Source organism: Mus pahari, chromosome 23 (genome assembly GCF_900095145.1).
Source record: "Mus pahari chromosome 23, PAHARI_EIJ_v1.1, whole genome shotgun sequence".
NCBI lineage: Eukaryota > Metazoa > Chordata > Mammalia > Rodentia > Muridae > Mus > Mus pahari.
Window position 1 is genome coordinate 26471997 of NC_034612.1, and position 22625 is coordinate 26494621.

General features: G+C 48.6%; 1 protein-coding gene across 9 annotated transcripts in view; it reads right to left on the bottom strand.

Moving 5' to 3' along the window:
• The window catches only part of Cux1 (cut like homeobox 1), a 321311-nt gene that overhangs the window by 50263 nt on the left and 248423 nt on the right, over window positions 1-22625 (bottom strand). For 4 of the 9 annotated variants that reach the window (XM_021222682.1, XM_021222681.1, XM_021222678.2 and 1 more), the window contains exons 12-14: window positions 20591-20649; window positions 16638-16686; window positions 14992-15088 (exon numbers count right to left, since the gene is read on the bottom strand). In XM_021222682.1, the coding sequence (XP_021078341.1) occupies window positions 14992-15088; window positions 16638-16686; window positions 20591-20649 (205 nt within the window). Of the gene's footprint in view, window positions 1-5270; window positions 5328-5999; window positions 6166-8290; window positions 9127-10533; window positions 10636-12225; window positions 12292-13330; window positions 14003-14991; window positions 15089-16637; window positions 16687-20590; window positions 20650-22625 lie in introns of all 9 variants that reach the window. The other 5 variants (XM_021222675.2, XM_029533474.1, XM_021222674.2 and 2 more) reach the window with 2 other exon arrangements.

The window sequence follows — 22625 nt, forward strand, 5'->3', positions numbered from 1 at the left end:
CCCCTGCTGAGCTACACTCCTCACCCAGAAAGCCCACATCTGCACTTTACTTGCCTCTAGAAGCCTCATATCTAACTAACACCACTCAGGCTTCCTACAGTCCAGGTAGGCCTGGAGGAGGACAGGAAGGTAGAGTTGTCTTGCCGCTGGCTATACCTGCAGTAAGAGGCAGGAGGAAGTCAGCACTGGTTCTAAACTCAGTATACCATCCTAGTTACTTCCCACGAGTACAAGGGAAGCCACTGTTTAGAAACCAATCTGACTCTCTTTCAAGGGCTCTGCGCATGGCTCAGCGGTAGAGCCCCTGCCTAGAATCCTCCAGTGAGGGGCTGGGGGCGTGGCTCAGTGGTAGAGCACCTGCCTAGAATTCCCCCAGTGAGGGGCTGGGGGTGTGGCTCAGTGGTAGAGCCCCTGCCTAGAATCCCCCAGGGAGGGGCTGGGGGCGTGGCTCAGTGGTAAAGCACCTGCCTAGAATCCCCCAGCAAGGAGAAGAGGTGTGGCTCAGTCCCTAATACAATACATAAATAAGGAAGCCTGTGAGGAAGCTGGTCACAAGTGCTCCTTGAACATTAACAGGGCAGCATTACCAGTTTCCTACAGGACGAGAGGACAGCACATTTTCGCCATCTTCCTTCCCTCCGTGCTCTAAGGAGGCATCTGAACTAGCTGCTTCTCGTGCATTCAGGTTTCCTCCCTATCTGAAACATTTTGTTGCAGGGTCCCATCACCTTTCATGGGCCAGGGACATCCTGGCAAGTCTTTGCCCACATGTGCCACACAATAGCCCAAATCTAGAAATTTCCTCTTTGGCCTCAGAATGGAGAATCCCTATAATATGCTACATTTAATACAATAAAAATGATCCAAGGTAGGCTGCAACCAGAAGAAGAGACCTGAATGGGCCAGCAAGCCGACGGCCCACAGGCTAACATTCCAGGCAGTGGCTATGTGTGGAATCTTTTCAGTTCACTCCTGGATTTTTGGGTCTCTTTCTTTGTGTGTGAGTATGTCACATGTCTATGAGGGTTGCACATGTCCTTGCAGAGCCAGAGGACAACCATGGGTACTGCTGCTCACCTGCTTTTGTTTTCTTTAAACAGAATCTTTCCTTGACCTAGCCCTCAGTGGCCCTGTTGTCTCTGCCTTCCCAGCACTGGGATTACAAGCATGCATCAGCACACATGGCTTTTTACATGGATTCTGGGGATTGGACTAGGGTCCTCATGTCTGTATGGAATGATCTTTACTGACTAAACTATCTCCATACCCCCACCCCCCGAGTTTTCCTTTTCCCTTTGCTCTGTTAAATGAGGTTATGTGTAATATATTATATTGGTTATACACAAACCTCAGTTACATAAATGCAGCCAGACTCCATCTGTTGGGATAGAACCAGTTGCTCTCATGACATTCTTGGAGCAGAGAAGGAAAAATGTAACTTGAGTCTAGTGTACCCACAAGGTCCTGCCTACTCTATTCATTCTTATAAAACCTTCCGAGGCTGCCACTAACCCTCTGTCACCTCTTTCGTCCAGTCAAATGCTAAGAACTGACGGCTTAGTCAAGGACAGACTGTATGAGAATTCCACTGCTGGGCCCGAGAAGAGAAACTCATGGGATAGGGCTTCCCAGCAGCTCAGGCAAGTGCCACAATGCACACCATAATGGCACTGGCTACCATGCTGTGAGAAACTGCCAGGAGCCTCACCTGCATAGCTGTGGATGTCACAGCAGGGTGGGGTAAGGGACTGCCCATGCTAGAGCCAGCCTGAAGCAGCTGTCCCCTCTAAAGGACAGCTGACACTCTGCTGATGGACAGTGGCGCCATGGAGCTGCCTGATTCTTCCTAGGTGGGCAGGACTTGGAAGCCGCTCTTCCTGACCACCCAGTGCGCTGGGAAAAAGCTGAGTGCTTTGTGCCTAATCTATGGAAAATGGGCCGTCATTTCACTTGTACACTCTGACAAGATCTGCCAGAAGCCAGCATGAAAGGCACAGGCAGAACACCTTGTTAGTTTCAGTCATGAAAGGCTCCCGAATCAACAAGTTCCCGAGCTGAGGGCACAGGCAGCTCTCACTGCAGCCCTCCAGGATGCCACAATTTCTGTGATAAATGTCATCACGAGAAATGCATCATGTCTGTCTCTTCAGAGCTACCCCTCATCTCTCCTTCTCTAGTGGCTGAAAAATAAACCAGCTCAAGCGACTGTACAGGAGAAGTGAGTTTTAAGAAGTAAAAAGGAAGTATTACATAAGGTTAGCAGATCGTGTCGTGTGTGTGTGTGTGTGTGTGTGTGTGTGTGTGTGTGTGCTTAACGCTGAAAATCCACATTAAAAAAAAAGCTGGGTGCCATGGTGCATGTTGTAATCCTAGCATTGGGAAGGTGGGACTCTCTGGTTAGCTAGACTAGCCCAGTCGGTGAGCCCCAGAGTTTGCTGAAAGACCCTGTCTGAAAAGGTTGACAACTCCAGAAGAATGACATCCAAGATTGATCTTAGTACACACATACATACACACACACACATACATACACACACACACACACACACATGTCACAATAGAGTGGCACTGGTTGTTCAAAATGACATTAAATTTCTTTTGTGCCTGAAGGCTCAGATTACCAGATAATATAAAGGGCCAAAGCCACTAAGGCAGTTGGGACCTGAGCCTCTCCTCATCAGAGAAATTGGGGTGTACGTATGTCACTAAGGACCAGAGTGGATGAGAACTCCTGATCCTCCTGTCTCTAATTCCTGAGAGATTTGTGGGGTGCTGGAGATGGACCCAGGGCTAGGTGCATGCTAGGCAGGAATTCTACCAACCAAACTGCATCCAGCTCCTGGGTGGGGATTCTTTGGCAAAGAGAAGGGTCCCAAGCCAGCACTTTGCTGTTTGCCAAGCACAGAGCCCCCTGTTTAGGCCCCTAAGCTCTGCAAGGACCCAGGAAACCTTACTGAAGGCACAGCTGGCCAGGTAGATATGGAAGACAGGCAAGGCAGGTCCTTTCACATTCCTGCATGCTAGGGAGGAGAGCGTGTCCACCACTGTCCAGAGAGGAGCAGGCCACGCTGCACACCTCTAGGCACAGCTGTCAGGGATCTGTGAGGGACACAGAGTATTTCTCATCTGGGGACCTCTGGGGTGAGTTCCATAGTATCTATGGCAAAATCAGAATCTTATGGGACTCTCTGAATCAGCGTTCTTTAGAGAAAACAATGATGAAAACTGTCAGAGGTTCTAGAATTTTCTAGAGTCATTTATCACAAGGATTTACAAATACTACCATTACAAAATAGTTTCAGTTTTGGGGGATGAGGATGTACCTCAGTTGATAAAGCCCTGGGTTCAATCCCTAGCACCACATAAACTGGGTGCAGTGGTGCACACCTGTCATCCCAGCACTCAGGAGGTGTGGGCAGGAGGAGCGGAAATTCAGGGTCATCTTTGGCTGCCTAGTGAGTTTGAGGCCAGCTGGGGTTATATGAGACCCTTGACTTGGAGGGGAAAAAAGGAGGGGGTTCATAAGATGGCTCAGTGGGTAAGATGCTTGCCATTAAACTTGAGTTCAATCTCTGGGACCCACAGTGTGGAAAGAAACAATTTCTACAAGTTGTCCTCTGATTTTGACACACATGCTGTGACACACACACACACACACACACACACACACACACACACACACACACACACGAGAGACATGATGCTGAGGGACACTTAGTGTTATATTTAGGAGTGAAAGGCTTTCATCAGGAAAGCGTTGGCTCTACCATGACAAGCTTGGGTTCTGACTTCTCAGTGAAATAGGCGGCCAGGACAGTTTACCACATAAACATCCACAGAACTGCATCACAACCAACTTGGCCACATTCCTTCCTAAATCCTGGGTATGAGCTGGGGGAAAAGAGTGCTGGTAATTTCCTTAGTGAATTTTTCCAGTAGGACCAAACTAAACCCATGAAAAACCCATGAAATCCTCAGGGGAAAGCTTTGAGGCCACTGTTGTATCTCTCTCTCTCCTCTCCCCCCCCCTCTCTCTCTCTCTCCCTGTGTGTATGTGAGAGAGACAGAGACAGAGACAGAGACAGAGACAGACATGGGCTGAGTAGGGGTGGAGGAGGGAGCGGGAGAGTGTGTTTGGGATCTTGAAGCAGCAGCTACTGCTAAAGCTGCCCAGCTGTTCCCCTCCAAGCACATGTGTCCCCTCCCCAGCCTTCTGGCAAGCTGACAAGCTTTGCACTCGTTCCTCACTTAGCTTTGTTTGTGTTTTCAATGAATCAATGGAATACGGAGACTAATCAACATGTTTAGAAAAGTAGAGAAAAGAAAAAGGAACAGCTCACGTTGCTGGCTGCTCCTGGGAGCTGGGAGAGAAAGCAGGGATGACTGTGAGCTCAGTGCAGGAAGGCAGTGCTGAGAGCCTGGAGCAGTGGCTGTGGTCAGGGCGGGCATGCATGTAGGCAGTGTGGCCGGGGACCTCAGGACTAGAGAAGGGCTGTCAGGTACCTCTGAGACACTCCCAGTCTTTGAGATCAGTAGGGAGTGGCCGGAGCTCCTCGGTCCACACCTCCACTCCTCCTGAACCCTCCCTTTAGTACCCACTGACTCTCACCCTAGCTTTCTCTGGGGACGGCGCTGCCTTGGCCACACTATTCTGGTGCTCCAATCTCTCCAGTCCCCTTATTCAAAGGTTGCCCAGGTCTTCCACCAGATGAAAGTGATGTCCCTTATCATGACTTCTGGGACAGTGATGTTGGTGCCTGTCTCTGCTGCTAGAACGGGATCCCTGGTCCTGAAATCTGCCTCCAGTAGACCCCAGCCTCAAACACTAAGCTTCATACTTATAAAACAATGAAGGGATCCAGTAAAGGGACGAATTTTATCAGCATCGCTCCTGACAACCTTTGGATTGCCATCAGAAATCAAGTCCAGACACCATTCTCTTCTTACTGTCATGCCAACTCTATGTGTAATGGCCACAACCTAGGGACAGCCTCAATGCAATACCACACCATAGGAATACTATCCAGGCAGGAAAATAAAGGACTATTGCTACATATACGGTCGGTGGATCTCAAGGACAATCTACCTAGTAGGAGAAGCCAATTCTCAAAAGCCATTTCTTGCCCGATTCTGCTTACACAACAGCCTCAGAGCACAGCATGGCAAAGTGGGAAAGGCCACTGTTTGCTGTGGTTAGGAACAGTACACTTACTCCCAGACCCAGATTTCCAGAGCAGTGGAGCTAGCAATAAACACAAGTGGCTAGTTACCTGAGCTCACACAGCCCTGCTGGAGGGGGTCCTGCAGAGACGCCACTGAGTGGAGGACTGTGGAAGAAAAAGACACTGTTACTCAGGAAACAGGGCTTGGAGCTTCCCAACTTCACAGAAAATACAGGAGTAAGCAGGAGTCCAGAGGGAGGGGGGCTTCTTGTGCTCAAGCTGAGGGCTAGGATGCTGAGTTGGAATGAGGGTTGCACAAATCCATAACATGTTAGAGCCCTGGATTCGAGGCAGCAGAAGCCTCTGCTTATGACACTTTCTTCTGAAGTAACTCTGGTGAGATTTCTCTCTCACTTCTCTAGTGCAAGTGCTTGACCTTTATCTATATTTATATATAAACAGCGTTTTCTTAATCGGTGACTAATTTTCTGCTGCTTATAAAATTAGCCAGACTCATCCTCTTTACTCCCGAAACCTTAGGAGCCAGGTATGGGGGTACATGCCTGTCTTTCCATCACTTGGGAGGCTGAGGCAGGAGATTGTGGGCTCAAGGTCAGCTTTGGCTACACAGTGAGTCTGAGGCTAGTCTGGGCTACACAGTGAGTTTGAGGTTAGTCTCAGAAATATAAAAAGACTCTATCTCACCACTCCCTTTACCCCAATAAAAACCACCACCACCACCAACAATAACACCACTCTCCCCCCGAATCCAAAAGCAAGCTCATGGATGGAGCTGTCCCTGCCAGGCCTCTGCAGAGGACAGCCAGCTAGCCTCACCTGGCCCTTGCTGTTGCCCTTGCACCGGCAGAACACCTTGGCCCAGCTCTCCATTCAGCCAGAGCTGCATCCGGATGAAGGGTTCTCGGCCTTTCTGGGTCAGTTTGCTCCATGGTTTTGGCCTTGAGAGCATGTCGCTGACACTGCCCTGGGACAGGCCCAGTACCTGGAGAAGCAAAGGAAGAAAAGCAGCTGTCAGCTTCCAGAAATCAGCATGATGCTGCATGGTGCCCCAGAGATGTACATGTGGCCCTGTGTGTAATGGAGGAGATGAGGCACATTTTCTTCTGAGCACAAAACCATAGCCTAGACAATTTGCAGAGATAAGCTTTTCCAGATTTCTGATAGAATAAAGTCCTGGGACATGGCTCTGGACAAAAGAAATTATTATAATCACATCTTCTACTGGGAATGTGGCTTAGCATCTGCCTAAAGTCCCCCAGTGAGGGGTTGGGATGTGGCTCAGTGGTAGAGGCCCTGCCTAGAATCCCCCAGTGAGGGGCTGGGGATATGCCTAACCTATGCAAGGATCTGGGTTTCATTCCCAGCATAATCAAAAATGAAAGAGAGAAAGTATAGTCTTAGCTCTTATTGGAAGGGGATGGAGGTGCTGGCTTTCTCCAGGGTCTTGGCCCTGCAGAAGCCAAGTTGTCATCTTGAAAACTGAGGAACAAACACTGCAGAGCATCTTGCCTTTGCCTGGGGTTATCAGGAGAGGCTGGGATACTGGAATCAGAGTGCACAGGAATTGGGATACTGGAGGGGCACAGAAAGCAGGCTCCTGTGTGGGCACAGGGCTAAAGGGGCATTTACAAAGGGTCGCGCTCTCTCTGACTGTAGCCTGCTCACAGGTTGAGGAGAAGAAAGCTGGTGAGGACAGGGAGTCAGTGCGGGAGGAACACTGAGCTGCAGACGACCGACCACTTGCATCCATACACTCAGGCTGCTGCCTCTCACATATGGCCATACATATGTATGGGCACAAACACCCCCCAGGGCGCAGATGTAGCCCAGAGATATTTAGGGGCCTCATCCCATCACTCTGCAAAGCTTTCCAGTTCCAGAATAAGCAGCACTCATGGGCCAAACAAATTCAACGTTATTAAGTCTGCTAAATTTAAGGTGGGAGCACAAAATGTCTATTTAAATGTTCACAAATTTTATTTTTACAATGCTAAACTTGAAATTCTCCAGGGACTTTCAACTCACATCCTCATGTCTATGCACCCCATCACTTCTTGAAAAATTGGGGCAAAGAGGTCATAAACAGACCATTGAGTTCAAGGCTAACTCAGATGAGACAGAGAGGGACTGGCTGGGGAGGGATAGGTGATGGCTACTGCTGATCCACTTCCTGCGTCACCTCGGGAAGGGAGCGCTCCTCTTTATATTCAGCAATTCATGGCTTAATCTCTAATGATATAGGTTATTATGTTTATTTTAGATTTTACAGGCATGGTAAATCCTGTTATCCTGAATCTGCCACCAGATAGGTCTAGAAGCTCATCCATAAATGATTACACTTTCATGAGCCAGGGAAAGATGATGTAAAGCTGTGAACGGGTCTGTAGGGGCCTCACAGTGTTGAGAAAGGAAAAACTAGGAGCTGAACAGCAGCACACGCCCGTGACTATACCTATGGGAGGCACAGGTAGGATTCCTGCTAGTGTGAAGCCAGCCTGGGCTATACAGGAAGTTTAAGGTCAGCAGGACTACATAGGGAGACCCTACCTTAAAAAATAAGAACATAAACAAAAAACAAGCCCCTCCTAAAACAATGAAGTGAAATAAACAAACACAAACAGAAAACTCAAACAGAATCACCATGGAGCAGTTCTGCTCCGTGCAGTGCTTCACTCCCATGTGCGCTTTGGTTCTCAGAAGGCTGGCTGTCCCCTGTACAGTCTGATCCAGTCAGACCTTTGAGGCCAAGATGGCCTGCAGAGGTGCTCTCTGTTGCATGTGCCCTACCAGCTTGCTGCATGCAGCCAACACTCCTGGATCTGCGTGTCCTCATGTGTTAAATGTCCATTTTACCAGCTGCCACACAGGGAGCTGAGACACACAGGATAGCACAAAGTGGTGGACAAGCCCCCATGCTGGGCTGTGCACAATGGGACTCAGCAGACAGAGCTAGGGAGCTAGGACACTTGCCAGTGGCCTCAAGAATTCTGGGAGTTGGTGACATTTAATATCCCTACGATGGTTGTACTGTACAGGGTGGACACTTTGTTCCCATTCCCAAGAATAGATGGGAAGCCATGCCTGTCCCCGACAGTGAAGTCTCTTACCTTCTCCCCAAAGATCCTCTGGCAAATGCCGTTCTTGGCCAACTTCTCTTTGACCTGCCGAGTGAGCTCGATAGTGTCCACTTCCTGATACATGTAGACCTCGTACTGCTCAGGAGTCAGCGGGGGCACTGAAGGCTTGGCTGGCTTCGCCATGGGCACAATTGGGGAAGAGGGCAGAGGGCTATTCTGGGGTGTCTCACTGCGGCTGGCTCCAGTGAGGCTCAGCTCTGAGCTCTGGGAGTATGGGGACTCAGCGCTGGGCCACTCTTTCCAGTACTCTGCGGATGCTGAGGGTCCCTGAAGCTGGCTGCGCTCAGCCCGAGGCTGGCTGCTGCTTGGCCTTTCTTTCCCGCTTGCAGTTGTCTCATCGGCCTTGGGCTCTTCGGAAGAAGTGAGATTTCTTCTTTCAGGCTGTATAGGGCTCCACCAGGGATCCTTCCAGGTGCTGCCACGGACTAGCTCACTCTTCACCGGCCTCAGCACTCCCTGGGCAGCATCAGCTGATCCTGGTGGGTCCAGTGTGGGTACATCCTGAGCCTCTTTTTTGAGAGCTGGGGCACTGGGCAAGGCTGCGGTACTGGCCTCAGGTGCTGTAGGGGTTTTCTTCAGGGAGATGGCAAGAGGTGGGTAAGTGGACACAGTAGACATGGGAGAGGCAGACAGGTGCTTGGGGGTGAGGATGGTGAGGTCGGGCTGGGACAGTGGTGCTGGCTTTAAGGCAGGGTCAAGGGCAGCCTGCTGGGCCTCCATTTCCCGGCGGGCCTGCTGTAGGATGGAGCGGATGGCATCGTCAGAGTTTCCACTGCTGGACGTGGAAGATGTCTGGACTGGCTCAGCTGTGGGGAACAAACAGGGTGAAGTTATGGTAGGTGGTCCTGGCAGCTATGCGCTTCATGCCACCTTGTTAGAGCAGGGAGCACAAAGGACTGACACTGCTGCTCAGTGGCCTCTGTCACACAGCAGCTGGCTTTCTGATCATGGAGGGTGATCAGTGAGGACAAGCCTAGCTCCTACCCTGGCTTTCTTTGTTATTAAAGAAAATTATGGCTGTTTATTTTATGTGTATGTATGTGAGCTCACGTGTACGGTGCTGGATGGTAGAAGTTAGCAGATAGATTGCTGGAGTCAGTTCTCTTCTACCACATGGGTGCCAGGGATCAAACTTAGGCTGTCAGTTGAGGTGGCAAGGACCTTCCTTAGCTTGCTGAGCCATCTTTCTGTAGCTCTTTTTGTGTGTTTGTGTGCGTGCACATGCATGCACACATACACACATGCATATAAACATACATGTGCTACAGAGCTCCTGTGGAGGCTAGATGACAACCTTGGGTGTTGGTCTTTGTCTTTCTAAGTTGTTTGGGATAGTCTCTTTGTTGTTGAATTAACTAGGCTGTCTGGCCTGTGAGATTCTGGAGGTCCCCTGGTTCCCATCCGTATCCCTAAGGGTCAGGGTTACAGATCTTTCTGCTATATTGGTTGTTAATGTAGGTTCTGGTGATTCAAACTCAGGTCTTCAAACCATTTTACCCACTGAGCCACCTCCCTAGATCTACTCTGGCCTTCTTTCCTGGAGAATTTTAAGCTAAATACTAACTCTCATGAGCCATATACCCATCCATCCTTCTCTTGGTTTTGCCAAAATTGGGAAGCCTAATTTCTGTTAATGATTACCAGAAGTATCTGAGGGATCAAAGACAGTCTCTTCTAATGCTCAGGAGGCAGAAGCAGGAGGATCATGAGTTCAAGCTACATAGCAAGACCCTATCTCAAGTACAAAAACTAAAGCAACTGCCTTGCCCCCATGAAAGAGGAAGCACAAGTCTAGACAGCCGTTCCCTCTGTATCCCCCTAATGTGTGGAATCATACTCAGGATCACTTTAGAGAGAAGAGAGGAGGGGAGGGGGAAGGAGAAGAGGGGAGAGGAGGGGAAGGGAGGGCAGGGCAGGGGAGGAGAAGAGAGGAGAGGAGGGGAGAGAAGAATGTAATTCCTACTGACTAGAACACTCACGATCATTTTTTTTGTTTGTTTGTTTGTTTTTTTTTGTTTTTTCGAGACAAGGTTTCTCTGTGTAGCCCTGGCTGTCCTGGAACTCACTCTGTAGACCAGGCTGGCCTCGAACTCAGAAATCCGCCTGCCTCTGCCTCCCAAGTGCTGGGATTAAAGGTGTGCGCCACCACGCCCGGCTACGATCATTTTTATAATTAGGTCTGAAGGCAGTTCTTTAGGAAGTAGAAGCCCTACCGGTTTTCTGCACTTGTAGTTCCCTCTTGGCTTGTTCCAGGATGGACTTGATGGCTTCATCAGAACCAGTCTCAGATGCTCGGATCCGGGTAGTGATGTTACCTGTAGGGAGAAGTCACAGCGATGACATCAGAGCCAGATCTCAAGTGGAAAACCAGCGCCGCACCAACACATTCTGACACAGGTCCCCTGGGTGAGGCTGGCAACTGACTGAAAGTGGGCATGGTTTCCCACTCATCCCTAATTGCTGCAAATGTGATCTCATGGTATGGATGTGGTATGGGTGTGGGACATGCCTGGAAGGTCTCTTGCTGAACCTGTATCAAAGTCATGGTCACTGTGTTGGCAGAATAGGCTTTCTTACCATCTGAGCTAGAATATGCCTGTGGGGTTAGTACAGAGGGGCAATCAGTCATTTAGAAGAGTATAGCAAAAGAAGGTAAACTCAAAGGCAATGCCTTTTCATGAGTCATTCCAAAGCTTTGTTTTGGGACCACATTCAGGCACTATACATTTATTTTTCCCAAAAATAAACATGGAAAGGTGGCGAATGGTGAAAGGTTGAGCCTGACTCCTGTGTAGTGTGTGTGTGTGTGTGTGTGTGTGTGTGTGTGTGTGAGAGAGAGAGAGAGAGAGAGAGAGAGAGAGAGAGAGAGAGGATTGAATGTAGGACCTTAGGCGTGGCAGGCAATTACTCTATCACTAAGCCATGCCACAGTTCCTTTCTGGGACTCTAGGCAAGTATTGTACCACTGAGCCATACCCTAGCCTCTCACGGGGGATCATAGGCAGGTGCTTTACCCACTGAACAGTGTCCCTGGTCCTTCACTAGGACCTTTAGATAAGTGATCTACCACTGAGACTCAGCTACATTTCTAGCCCTCAGTGAGACCAATCCTGGATCACTCACTGGGATGTGCCAGGTGAAAAGAAAGGAGGGGAGGGGGAATGCCAACCTTTCTAGATTTATGACTACATAATGTGGTTTTTTTTTTTTTTTTTTTTGAAATTTACCAATAAGGAAAAAAACCTGTTGCGTTCCTGAGTACCCTAAGGACACAAATGTATTCTTGTGGTCACATGGCAGTATTCTGCATAGTAGATATGAATTCAGATGCCCTTAAGGTACTAGGACTCATGGGTTGGGCCCAGATTTTTGTGGAAGCCATCCAGACATTGTAATTGTTCTCTGCCTTTCTCAGTAGACATTTAATAATGAGGATACCTTGGGAAGGAGCCACTTTAAAGAGCATGGTAAAGTTGGCTCACCAATACCTGTGGAAGAACCAGCCTTGTTTGGAATCTGTCCACATTATGAGATCTCTGAGATATTTCAGAGTTAAAAATATGAGGAAGCAGCAATATCTTGTTTGACATGGTTACCTGATTGTTCTCAGAGCACAACTGTTCTGTCAGCTGCTTCTGAGAAAACAGGCATGGTGTCCTTGGAATCCGACCTAGGACTGATACTTTGGGAACTAACCTTGGCTACAGCTTGTCTAGCTTTGGCAGCTCAACAGGGGAGAGGCTGGGCGCCTTTGAACCCATGCTTTGTTTTATACTTACTAGCTGTTTTTCACACCAGGTTCCAGGCCAGAATTACAATGCACAGTTTTAACCCAAATACACAGCTAAGGACATGCTGCTTCCTAGGTCACTGACTGCAAGGAGAGACACCTGCCTGAGACATACCTTCAGACCCATTTCTTCGTTTCGGTACTTCCTGAAAGAGTCTGTTCAGGCTCTGGCCTGGATTCTCTGTTGAAAAACAAGTGCGGTAAGAACAAAACAATCAGGGGGATGGTGGCGTCGACAACATGGGCTGTGTGACATGAGAGCTGAGCCGCCTGCTTCTAAAGAAAGGGCTCAAGGCTTCCTGTGCAACATGGGGGCTCCTAGAACCTTCTTACAGGCACTGGGTCTACTGTAGGAGGAAAGCCAACTGAACTCACTGCTAGGAAGGGCAACAGGAGGGAGAGGTGTTTGCCTGCCAGTCAAGGATAGAGCTCACATTGACCATCCAAAGTCATCACTGAAGACTGTGCTGCACTCTCGGTGGACACTACTGCCTGATCCTCATCTCCCATCTGAGTTTCAGTCTGAATTTTAGGGCACTTCAGTTGTGTCACTGTTCCCTCAGCCCAGGAACCCCTGGTTCTTAAGGAGGAAGAAATTATTTATACTGTGGGAGTGTCTGACTTTCTATTATCTATTCAGGGTGTGGTGGGAAGGGGGATTAAATGAAACTCATGTGATTTATTGAAGGCAGGCATGTTTTGTTTGTGGTGCTATAAAAATAAAAAAAAAAAATCACTAATTGGACATAAATGATGCAAGATCTGTTCTCTTCGAAGGGGAAGGAGGCAGAGGACAGCTTTGACAGGCTCCCTCCACAGAGCCAGTGCCTCGTGAGCATTACAGCTGTTTGTGCTGTTGGGACAGAGTTGGATGGCACCCGAGGAGCTGCTCTTGGAAGGAAGCCAGCACCTGATGCCAAGTGGACCCAAGGATGCTAAACCTGTCAGACGACATGCATGACCTAACTCCCTCTAATTAAAGACAGAGCTCTGAGATATTGAGTTTACTGAGCACAAGGTGCTGACCACACTTTCCAAGGTCAGAGTTCCCAAAGCTAATGGTTTCTAGCTCCTGCTGGCTGACCCTTGAACTCTGGATGGGGTAGTACTGAAGACCACTTTACCTGATGTGATGTACAAATGTTTCATCACACGCACAAACACACACAAACACACACATGCACACAGCACTGCGCCAGGCACACATGGACATGTCTCACCTCTCTGTCTGCCTTGGATGCTACGGAGTGCCAGGATGTTCTGTTCATCAGACAGGAACTGCTTCATCTTGTGGAATGGCTCCTTGCCACGGACAGTCAGCTTATTCCAGGGCTTTGGCCGGGCCAGAATCTCACTCACAGACCCTTGAGACAGTCCCAAGACGTAATGTCCAAAAATGCGCTGGCCAATGTTGTGCTTGATTAGTTGTTCTTTGACCTGCCGGGCGATTTCTGCTGTATCAATTTCCTCACCCTCTGAGACGCTCCCAGCACTTTCTGATTGGCTGGGAGATGGGGCCATGCCATTTACGTCTGGGCTTTGTTGTACTGGGCTTGGGGAAGATATGGAGTTTGTGCTGTAAGGACCTGTTGAAAAAATCGTGCTTGTGCTTCCGGCTTCCTGCATGGCCTTGGAGTAGAAGGACTGCATTAGCTGTCGCTGGAGAAGAGAGTTTAGTGCAAACTTTCCTGTAGAAGCCAGGGGTAGGCTGGGGCTGGCCAGGTTTGAGCTGAAAAAGTCTTGACTTAACCCCGCTGGTGAGAAGTGGTGTGTACCGTTAGTATTGGAAACCTGTTCCCCCGTGTTGCGGGGCAACTGAGGAGGAGGGGAGGCCGGCAAGGGTCCCGGGCGCCGACTCTCAGGCTGGTCTCTCCCTTTTCTCCTGGCTGACCCTACAAGGAAGGGCAAACAGAATGCATTATGGGGGATTCAAAAGGGAAAAAAAACCAAGACCAGAATGCAAAGTGTGCCCCACAAAAAAAGTGCAGATTTTTCTTTTCAATTTTTTTTTTTTTTAAAACAAGGGCCAAAGTGGTGTGTTGGTTTGTTTTTCGATTGAATTTATGAATCAGCCAAACAAGGCCCCCCAAAACAAGCCACATGCATTCGTGTTTGCACCTTTCTTGTACGTTGCAGCCGGGAGAATCCCCTTGACAAAGGTTCCGGTAACACACATGGGAAAGAGCTGACAGATCTCGGGGCTTCTAGCATTGCAGTTACCTCCAAGGACCCTGCCTGACCAGCAAACACTGACACTTGGGGACCCACAGGGTCGCTCACACTACATGCTCCAAGGTAGACATAACCATTAAATCCCCTTGATCGAAGGCGCACACAGTTTAAGAACTGGAGTCCAGATAACAGTTACACACTTTGATCAGCTGCTAAATCCAAAAGCAGTCAGTGACTCCACCATTTTAGGGTGAGCAAATGAGAGGCTAAGGATGGGAGAGGGACAGTGTCCCCAAAGAAAACCTTATGGAGAAAGAAAAGCACCACTGGAGGGCCGGCGACCTCTCAAAGCGTACCCTGAAGAGTCCCCAGAGGACGGCCATGCCTGTTTTTATCCCTGGCCTGTTCACAGCACAACCAGGAAAAGATCAGAAAGCCAACATCCTCAGGTTGTCCCTTTTGGGACTTTCCAATAAAGTACCTAGCCAACCTCTGCTGATTTGCTGTGGCGCGCGCACACACATTTTGCTGCAGGACAGGGTGGGGCGGAGCAGGGGGACACCAAACATTCAGGGTTAGTTCAACAAGTTTTGGTCACCCAGCGGCGCTTCCATCATGCACACACAAACCCAGACGCAAGGTTCACCCTCCTGGTCCTCAACCCCTGAAAGGGAACCAAGCACAATGTGTGTGGCACCCATTCACCTACCGCTCAGGTCACTGTTGGAGATGCGCAGCGTCGCATTCTCGGACTGAAGCGAGCGGTTCTTCTCCAGGAGTAAAACCTCGAGGGGCTTGGTAGAGTCCTGCACAGGGCACAGCAGGGATCACCATGCGGCCACCTTGAACCCACCCACTCCCCAGCTTAGCTTTCATGACTCTGCAACATGCGTCACTGACTCGACTTCCTCAAGGGAAAAGCCTCAAGTTCTTTACAAAAAGGACTTAGCTGAGATGATTTTAGACTTACAGATAGTCTTTCCCTATTTTTCATGTATGTGTAGATTTGTGTGGTGTTTATATGTGTATATACACATGCATGTGTGTTCACATGCATGTTGAGACCCTAGGGTTGATCTTCGCCATTATCCTCTTACTTATTCACTAAGGCAGGGTCTCTCAATCAAACTTGGAGCTGGCTGATACAGCTAGTCTCACTAGCAGCTTGCTCGGCAAGAGACAGTTTGTCCTGTCTCTTCCTTTCAAGGCTAGAATTACAGGTGGGCCATCACACCCACCTAGCACTTACATGATGGGTTCTGGGGATCTGAACTCCTAACCTTGGACACGACAGGTGCTTTAACTGCTGAGCCACCATTCTAGTTGACAATTACTTTCTATTGATACCTGAATATCTCTTGGCAATAGGATAAGCTGCTCACCCTGCCAGAAAACAACAAGGAACCTGTCTTTGTTTGATTTTGTCCACCATGATGATGCCGGTTGCCTTCTACATAGTGGGAACAAGGAACAAGACTACACTCATGATGTAGCTTTTAAACATTTTAGAAAGCTTTTCTTTGGTTTTCGTTGTTGCCCAGGTTAGCCTCAGAGTACTGGGCTCAAGTGATCTTCCTGCCTCAGCAAGGCAGTATTGGGCCTACAGATGCACCATCACTTCTGGCTTCATGATTTATATAAACAAATTGTGTGTAGTCTAAGCCAGCCTTGGACTGTAACCTAGGGTGGCCCTGAATTCTAGGTCTTCTAGCCTCTATCCCTGAGTGCCAGTGTTACAGGAATGTCCACCATGCATGACTGGAGATGTATCTTACCTGTGTTTGTAGTCAGCATCCCGAGCTGACTGAGTAGCTTGGCAAACGCTAGTCTCTGTCTTTACTGACATGATTTGCTTTCACTTGGTCAAGTCTTGTTATTGCTTTTAAAGATGGTTTCATAGACTCAAGGCTAGCTTCACATGAACTAAGTAGTCAAGGTTGACCTTGAACTTTTGTCCACCCATCTCTACAAAGCCCTGGGACTATAGCCCCATGCAACCTTGCCCCATATATTCTATCAGTGCTGGAGATGCAACCAGGACTTCATGATACTAGACCAGCACCTTATGCACAGAGTTCAGGGCCCAGCAAGGATCAATTAATTCATCCCTCCCCCTTCTCGATTTTCTTTTTATTAGTATTTTTTTTAATATTCTCATGGAATATTGAAGCTGGCCTCAGACTCCTTACGGGTGAATACTGCCAGGCTCAGTTAGTGACATGCTCTTGAGGAAGGACCTGGAGGCTGTAAGCGAGGCCCTCACTTATCAATGTGGAGATGCAGATGCAGGCCCCAGAGGCCAGCAGGGACCAACATCTGCTGCCACCACTTTGAGGGCAAAATGAGCTGGTATACCTGTGTTCCTGCTCCCTCTGACGGTGCAAACTCCATGGACTTCAGGGTGCTGGAAAAGGCAAGATATGCGGTTACTTTCAACCTCTCCATTTACTAGTGGCCTGTCAATAGTCATTAACGCTGAATCCTGTTCTGCAGGCAGTGGGGAACTGACAACTTTAACAACTTCCCTGGCAGGAACTGAATTTGATAATGCCTCTAAGAAGAACCAGTCTTCAACTAGCAGTTGGTTAGCAAAAGTTTTTTTCGCCTAGCATGTAAATCATTCCATATGAAGTCACACCAGGTCTGCTCAAACTCATTTTACAGTGTAATACAGATATCACATTGTTGCAAGCCGAATGGATTTGTAAAGCTTATAGGAAATAGAGAGTTCTATGAAGGGAAGGCAGAAGGAGAGGAATTTATCACCCATGGCCACTACTCTCATGTGTTCTCTGGGAACTGGCGCTTGCTTAGGAATGAGTAAAGAGACAGGAGCAGGTCAGAATCAGGAGGCAGACCTGTGCAGCCTCAGATGTGCTGGGGGCCAAGAGTATTGTTTCGCTGTCTCCCTAGCAAGCGACATAGGCTGTGTCCAGATCACAGGGCTTTGGACTGTCTGAACAAGCCAGGAGCTATAAACATATCAGGCTCACGGTGAACACAGGCAGTATAGAGGTCAGAGGTCGATGTTGCGTGTCCCCTTTAGACTGGCTGGTCAGGGATGTTCCCGACGCTGCTCCCTGGCACTCAGAGCATAGACAGGCACGTGCTGTGCTGCCTAGCATTTTATGTGGCTGCCAGGGATGGCCTGCAGGCCCTCAGGTTTACACAGTGGCATTGCATAAGTGCCACCCCCCCCTGAGTCCCCTTATTAAAAGGGGAAATGAGTCTGCGGGGCTCTGAGCAGGTGTCATGCAGATGCAGATTGGATGGTAAGAAGACTCAGGGGGTAAAGGTGCCTGCTGCCAAGCCTTATAACATAGTTCAAGCTCCAGGACCCACATAATAGAAAACTAAAAGCTGTCCAGACTTTCATACATGTGCAGCTATGCTCACAATAAATAATTTTTAAAAAATGAAAGCCAATGTAGGATCAATAAGGCTCAGGGTGGGCAGGGTGGTACAACTGGACGTTTTCCCTTCAAAGACCACAGGAGTGTCATCAAGATACATGTACAAATGTGTGAAGGCAGTATTTTTAAAATACTTTTAAAAAAGGTATTTAAAAAAAAAAAAAAAAAAACAAACAGTTGGGTGTGGTAGTGCATTCCTTTAATCCCAGAACTTGGGAGGCAGAGACAAGTGGATCTCTGTAAGTTGTAGGCCAGTTTGGTCTAAATAGTGAGTTGAATCCCATGTCACCCAAGTGGAGAAGCAGTGGAAACATGGGCATTTGGAGCCTGTAGATGCAGAACATGATGACTCAGGAGTGGGGCCAGATAGGCAGTGGGGAAAGAGGTGAGGGTCAGCATGCAGCTGTAATGCACTCAACTGAAGGCACACAGGCTGGAGTCCAGATTCTCAAAGATGGGGTCTGGCCATGGGCTAGGTGGGTGGGAGGGATGGGAGAAGAGTCAAAAATTGCCCAATAGTGGTTTGTTTTGTCTTGCTTTTTGGGACAAAATCTTGAACCATCAGCTGGCCTTGAATTCACCAGGTGGCTCAATGATCCTGAACTTCTGGTCTCCTGTCCCCACCTCCTGAGTTCTGGTATTATAGACATGTGTCAACATGCACTTGCTCCACATTGGCTCAAAACTAAAAGGTTCAGTTTCTTCCATCCTTTTTTGTTGACATCTTGCTTATGTAGCCCAGGCTGACCTTGGACTCAAAATCCTTTGCCTCTGGTTTATGAGAGCACCACCCTACCATGCAGCTAGCTTATCTCTAATTACTCATTCATTCATTCATTCATTCATTCTCTCACCTATTTATTAATTTACTTATTAATGTACATGTGGAGGGTGGGCACACATAGTTTTCTCCTTCTATAGTGAGTTCCGGTGATGGAACTCAGGTTGTCAGACTGAGCTCTCTCACTGGCCCTTCTTTGGTTTTTGAGGGAAAAGAAGGGTGAATGAGGAAGCCGTGGATGGACAAGCCAGGTGACAATGCATGTCACAGCTAAGAAATTGGGGTAGGCAGTGCAGAGCTTAGGAGGGCAGGAATGGCAGTGTGTGTATGTGTGTGTGTCTGTAGCTTAGGAGGGCAGTAATGGCAGCATGTGTGTGTAGTGGGGTGCTTAGGGGTAGGGTTTTTTTTAAGGAGCAGCTGATGGAGAAGGGGTTAAAGGGCGATGGAGGGTGAGAAATGATGGGAAAAGAGGGCGAGGGGAGGGGAGGGGAGGGAGAGCCGGAGAGTGTCCTAGGGATGGAGGCAGAGGGGAGCAGTGTAGGAGCCTCAGCAGAAGACTGAAGGAGGTCACAAGCAGGCAAGAGGAGGATGGGGTTTATAGAAAAAAAAAAAAAACAAACACTGGGGGGCTGGCTTGACTCAGAAGAAAGTGAGGGTGTCTGTAAAGTGAAAGTGCATCAGGGAGGAAGGGATACAGGCTGGGTGGAGGGGTTCCTATGGATGGGTACACAAGAGGGGGGCTAAGACCAAATAGGGTTAGAATCACCTAGGAGCATAATTCTGTCCCTGTATGAGGGAGTTTCTAGACTGGCTAAACTCAGGTGGGAAGAGCCCTCATTAATATGGGTGGCTGGGACCTGAACTGAATAAGGAGACAGTGAACCGAGCACCAGCATCCATTGCTCTCTGCCTCCGAGCTGTGGACGCCATGTGTCTGCACGTCACGCATCTGCCACTGTCCTTTCCTAATGTGATGCACTGTACCTGCAAGCGATGAGTCCAGATAAACCTCCCTCTCTTCCTTCCTAAAGTTGCTTTAGTTAGGGATTTTTCTCATAGCACCCATAAAGGGAACGAATATGGAGGGATTCCAGGTAAAATGAAAGGAATAAGTCATCTACATGGCACAGCTGGGGTGGGGGAATGGGAGAGGCTAAGAAGGGCCCTAAGTGGCATTTGGATGGGGTTGACTACAAATCATAGTGTAAAGACAGGCAACTACAGGGGCCACTCACAGAGAACTGACTTCTCTTACAAGACTAGAGGGTAAAGTCAAGGGGCTGGAGATAGCTGGGTAGGGATAAAGGGGGAGCCCTGTGCACTGCACATGGTGGGGAGGTGCAGGATAGGGTCAGTGAGCTGGGACTTCCATGAACTAAGGGATAGAGGACAGAACCGGGTTTGAGAGCACAGTCCCAGAAGGCGGAGCCAAGAGGTTGAAGGGTTTTCGGATGCAGGCTTTTGTACTGAGGAAGGCTGGCTTCCGGCATGGAATGACATCTGGAAGAAGGCCTTTGGTCCTGAGTACAGGGCCCTGTTCTGTGCAGCCTGAGCTTTCAATGGGAAAAGGTTTCCTTCCTTTACTCTGTTTCCGCTTGGGGGATTTATACTTGAGAAACAAGCTCAGACTGTACAATTGCCCTAAGAGCAGCAATTGCTCTGACTCCATGCATGCTGGAATACTTTAAACACACAGTCTCATAAAGTCCAAAGAAGGCTGTAATGAGACTCAGTGGGTAGACTGCGCTCTTGGTATTCATTAAGGCTTTGGCTGAAGGGCAACCCCAGTACAGCATAAACCAGATGTGGTGGTACAGAGCTTAAATCCCAGCACTTGGGAGGTGGAGGCAAGAAGATCAGAAGTTCAAGATCATCCTTGGTTATAAATGGAGTTTCAGGCCAGTCTAGGTTACATGAGACCCAATCACAAAGCCAATCAGCCACCCAGCCAACCAACCAAGCAGCCAATGAGCCAAGCAGCCAGCCAAGCAAAAAAGAAGAGACTGTAAGTGACTTGAGTGAGAACAGTTAAAGTGCTGGTGCTCTGGGTTTGGGTACCACTTTGCACCCATCAGTAGACAGTCTTAGAAGGCCCCATGCTTCTCTATACTCACTTCAGCTCTTTCTTCACTTCTTCATAGTCAGCCTGGCCTTTGAGTTTTTCTTCCAGTTGCTGAAAACAGAGGGTTTTTATTAGTAGCCACACCCTGAAGGAGGTTGTCAGATTTCACTGGTGACAAGCCCTATAAGCCACCCTGTATTTAGGGAGCCAACACTGTGGAAGCCAACCTTTCCTTTCTGTTTCTATGACCTGATGAGAGTGTATGTGGGGTGTGTGTGCGTGTGTGTGCACGCTCATGGAAACACAACCAGAGGTTTTAGTGTAAAACTCAGTGAGAGTAGAAGGGAAAAGCTTCACAAAGGTAGAAAAATCCCACTGTGTATAAAATGCCAGTAAATGGAAGCACAGCCTGGGTCCTAACAATTCAAAGGCATCACGTGGCTTTTGAGCAAATGTGTTTGACTGCCGGGAGAGTACAGGTAAAACTACAGTTCTGGTGGAAGCTGCCCACGGCTATTCAGAGGAGGGTAAACAAATACCAGGAAGCAAGCGTGGTCACTGGGAGACTTAGACACTAGGGTCAGGGAGTAGGGCCAGTTCCACTGTGTGGCTCACTGAAAGCTGCTTCATTCTTGCGGGAATGACTCTGGCTGCTAATGACTGGTCCCACTGTCCTCTGTGGCACTGCAGTATATTTCTAGGGTGATATATGCCTAAGTGTTCTAGAATATTCTGTAAGCTTGCAGGATACATCTGTGACTCTATCTTTACACGGACGGTTTTCCTGGGGCTTGGGCGGTAAGTCTCAGGTATTTCCTTCCAAGCCTGTTTTTGTCTTTGAGGCCTTGGGGAGAAGGGGCCGCTCCAGGTAAAAGGTGAGTCTGCAAGGCAAGAATCTGGTGAGTCAGCATGTTTCCAAGGTTGGGCTGAACAACTTTAAGAGTCTCAGCAGCTAGCATCTTACTATCGATGGATGTCTCTTTAGGTTCTAGTTGAGACCAATGGAGAACATTCTAGAACTTGGGGAGAGAGGCTTAATTGCTTGGTCCCTCAGCCTCGAAACTCCTCTGTATCTGAACCTACCCAGAGTTCCAAGTAGACCATTGCTTTGTCTCATCCACTCAGCTCATTTTCTTCCATTGCCTCTGCTGACACATTTCTTGTGTATTTCAACTGCATAAAATTGCTCCACCTCGTTCCCTTTTAAATATCTCTTGCTAACTTTATAAATTATAGTGGTTTTCTCAGGGATAATCAAATGGAGGGTGGTAGGCACTCATTTTCCTATAAAAGACTCTCAGAAGGTGTTTGGGAAAGAAGTGATTATTTCGTTCCTTTCCCTACAGTCAAACAGCAGGAAGCCCCGACCACCCTTGCTAAGTATTATCTGCAGTGTCTTGAGGAGGCCAGACGTGAACACACGTCAGGTCACCTCCAGAGAACGGCAGAGGGCAGGGAGGAAGGCAGAGGGAGGACGTCAGCCTAAGAAGGCCAACCAGCATGAGCCCCAGCCTGTTTCTTAGAAGCCAGACATGTTTGGGGCAGTTAGGATATTTCTGCTGCATCAAATGACAGAAGCCAAAAGGGGGCTAAAGCTGTCACATGAAGGAAGACACCACTAAGCCTCCCAAGTCTGAGATTCTTGTTACTGCCACGAGTATACACTTGCCATCACCCTGTGATGGGGCTGATAAAAAAGAGGGCTGGAAAAATAACTCAGTTGGAAGAGTGATTGCTTAGCATTCCTGAAGCCCTGGGCTCCAAATCCTGCAGCACACAAACCAGTCATGGCTGTATACACGTGTAATCCCAGGATGCAGAGACAGGGGTGCAAGTTCAAGTGCCTTCTCAGTCACATAACTAGTTTGAGGCTAGTATGCGCTATATGAGATGTTGTTCCCCCGCCCTCCCAAAAGGTCGTCATGATTAGAGTCTGTTTATTTTTCTTTCTGTTATTGGGTCTGTGTGTGGGCCCATGTGCCATGGTACCTATGTGGAGATGAAAGGACAATGTTTATGGAGTCTATTCCTTTCTTCCATTCTTCCATGGGTCCTGGGAATTGAACTTAGGTTGCTAGATTTGTGTG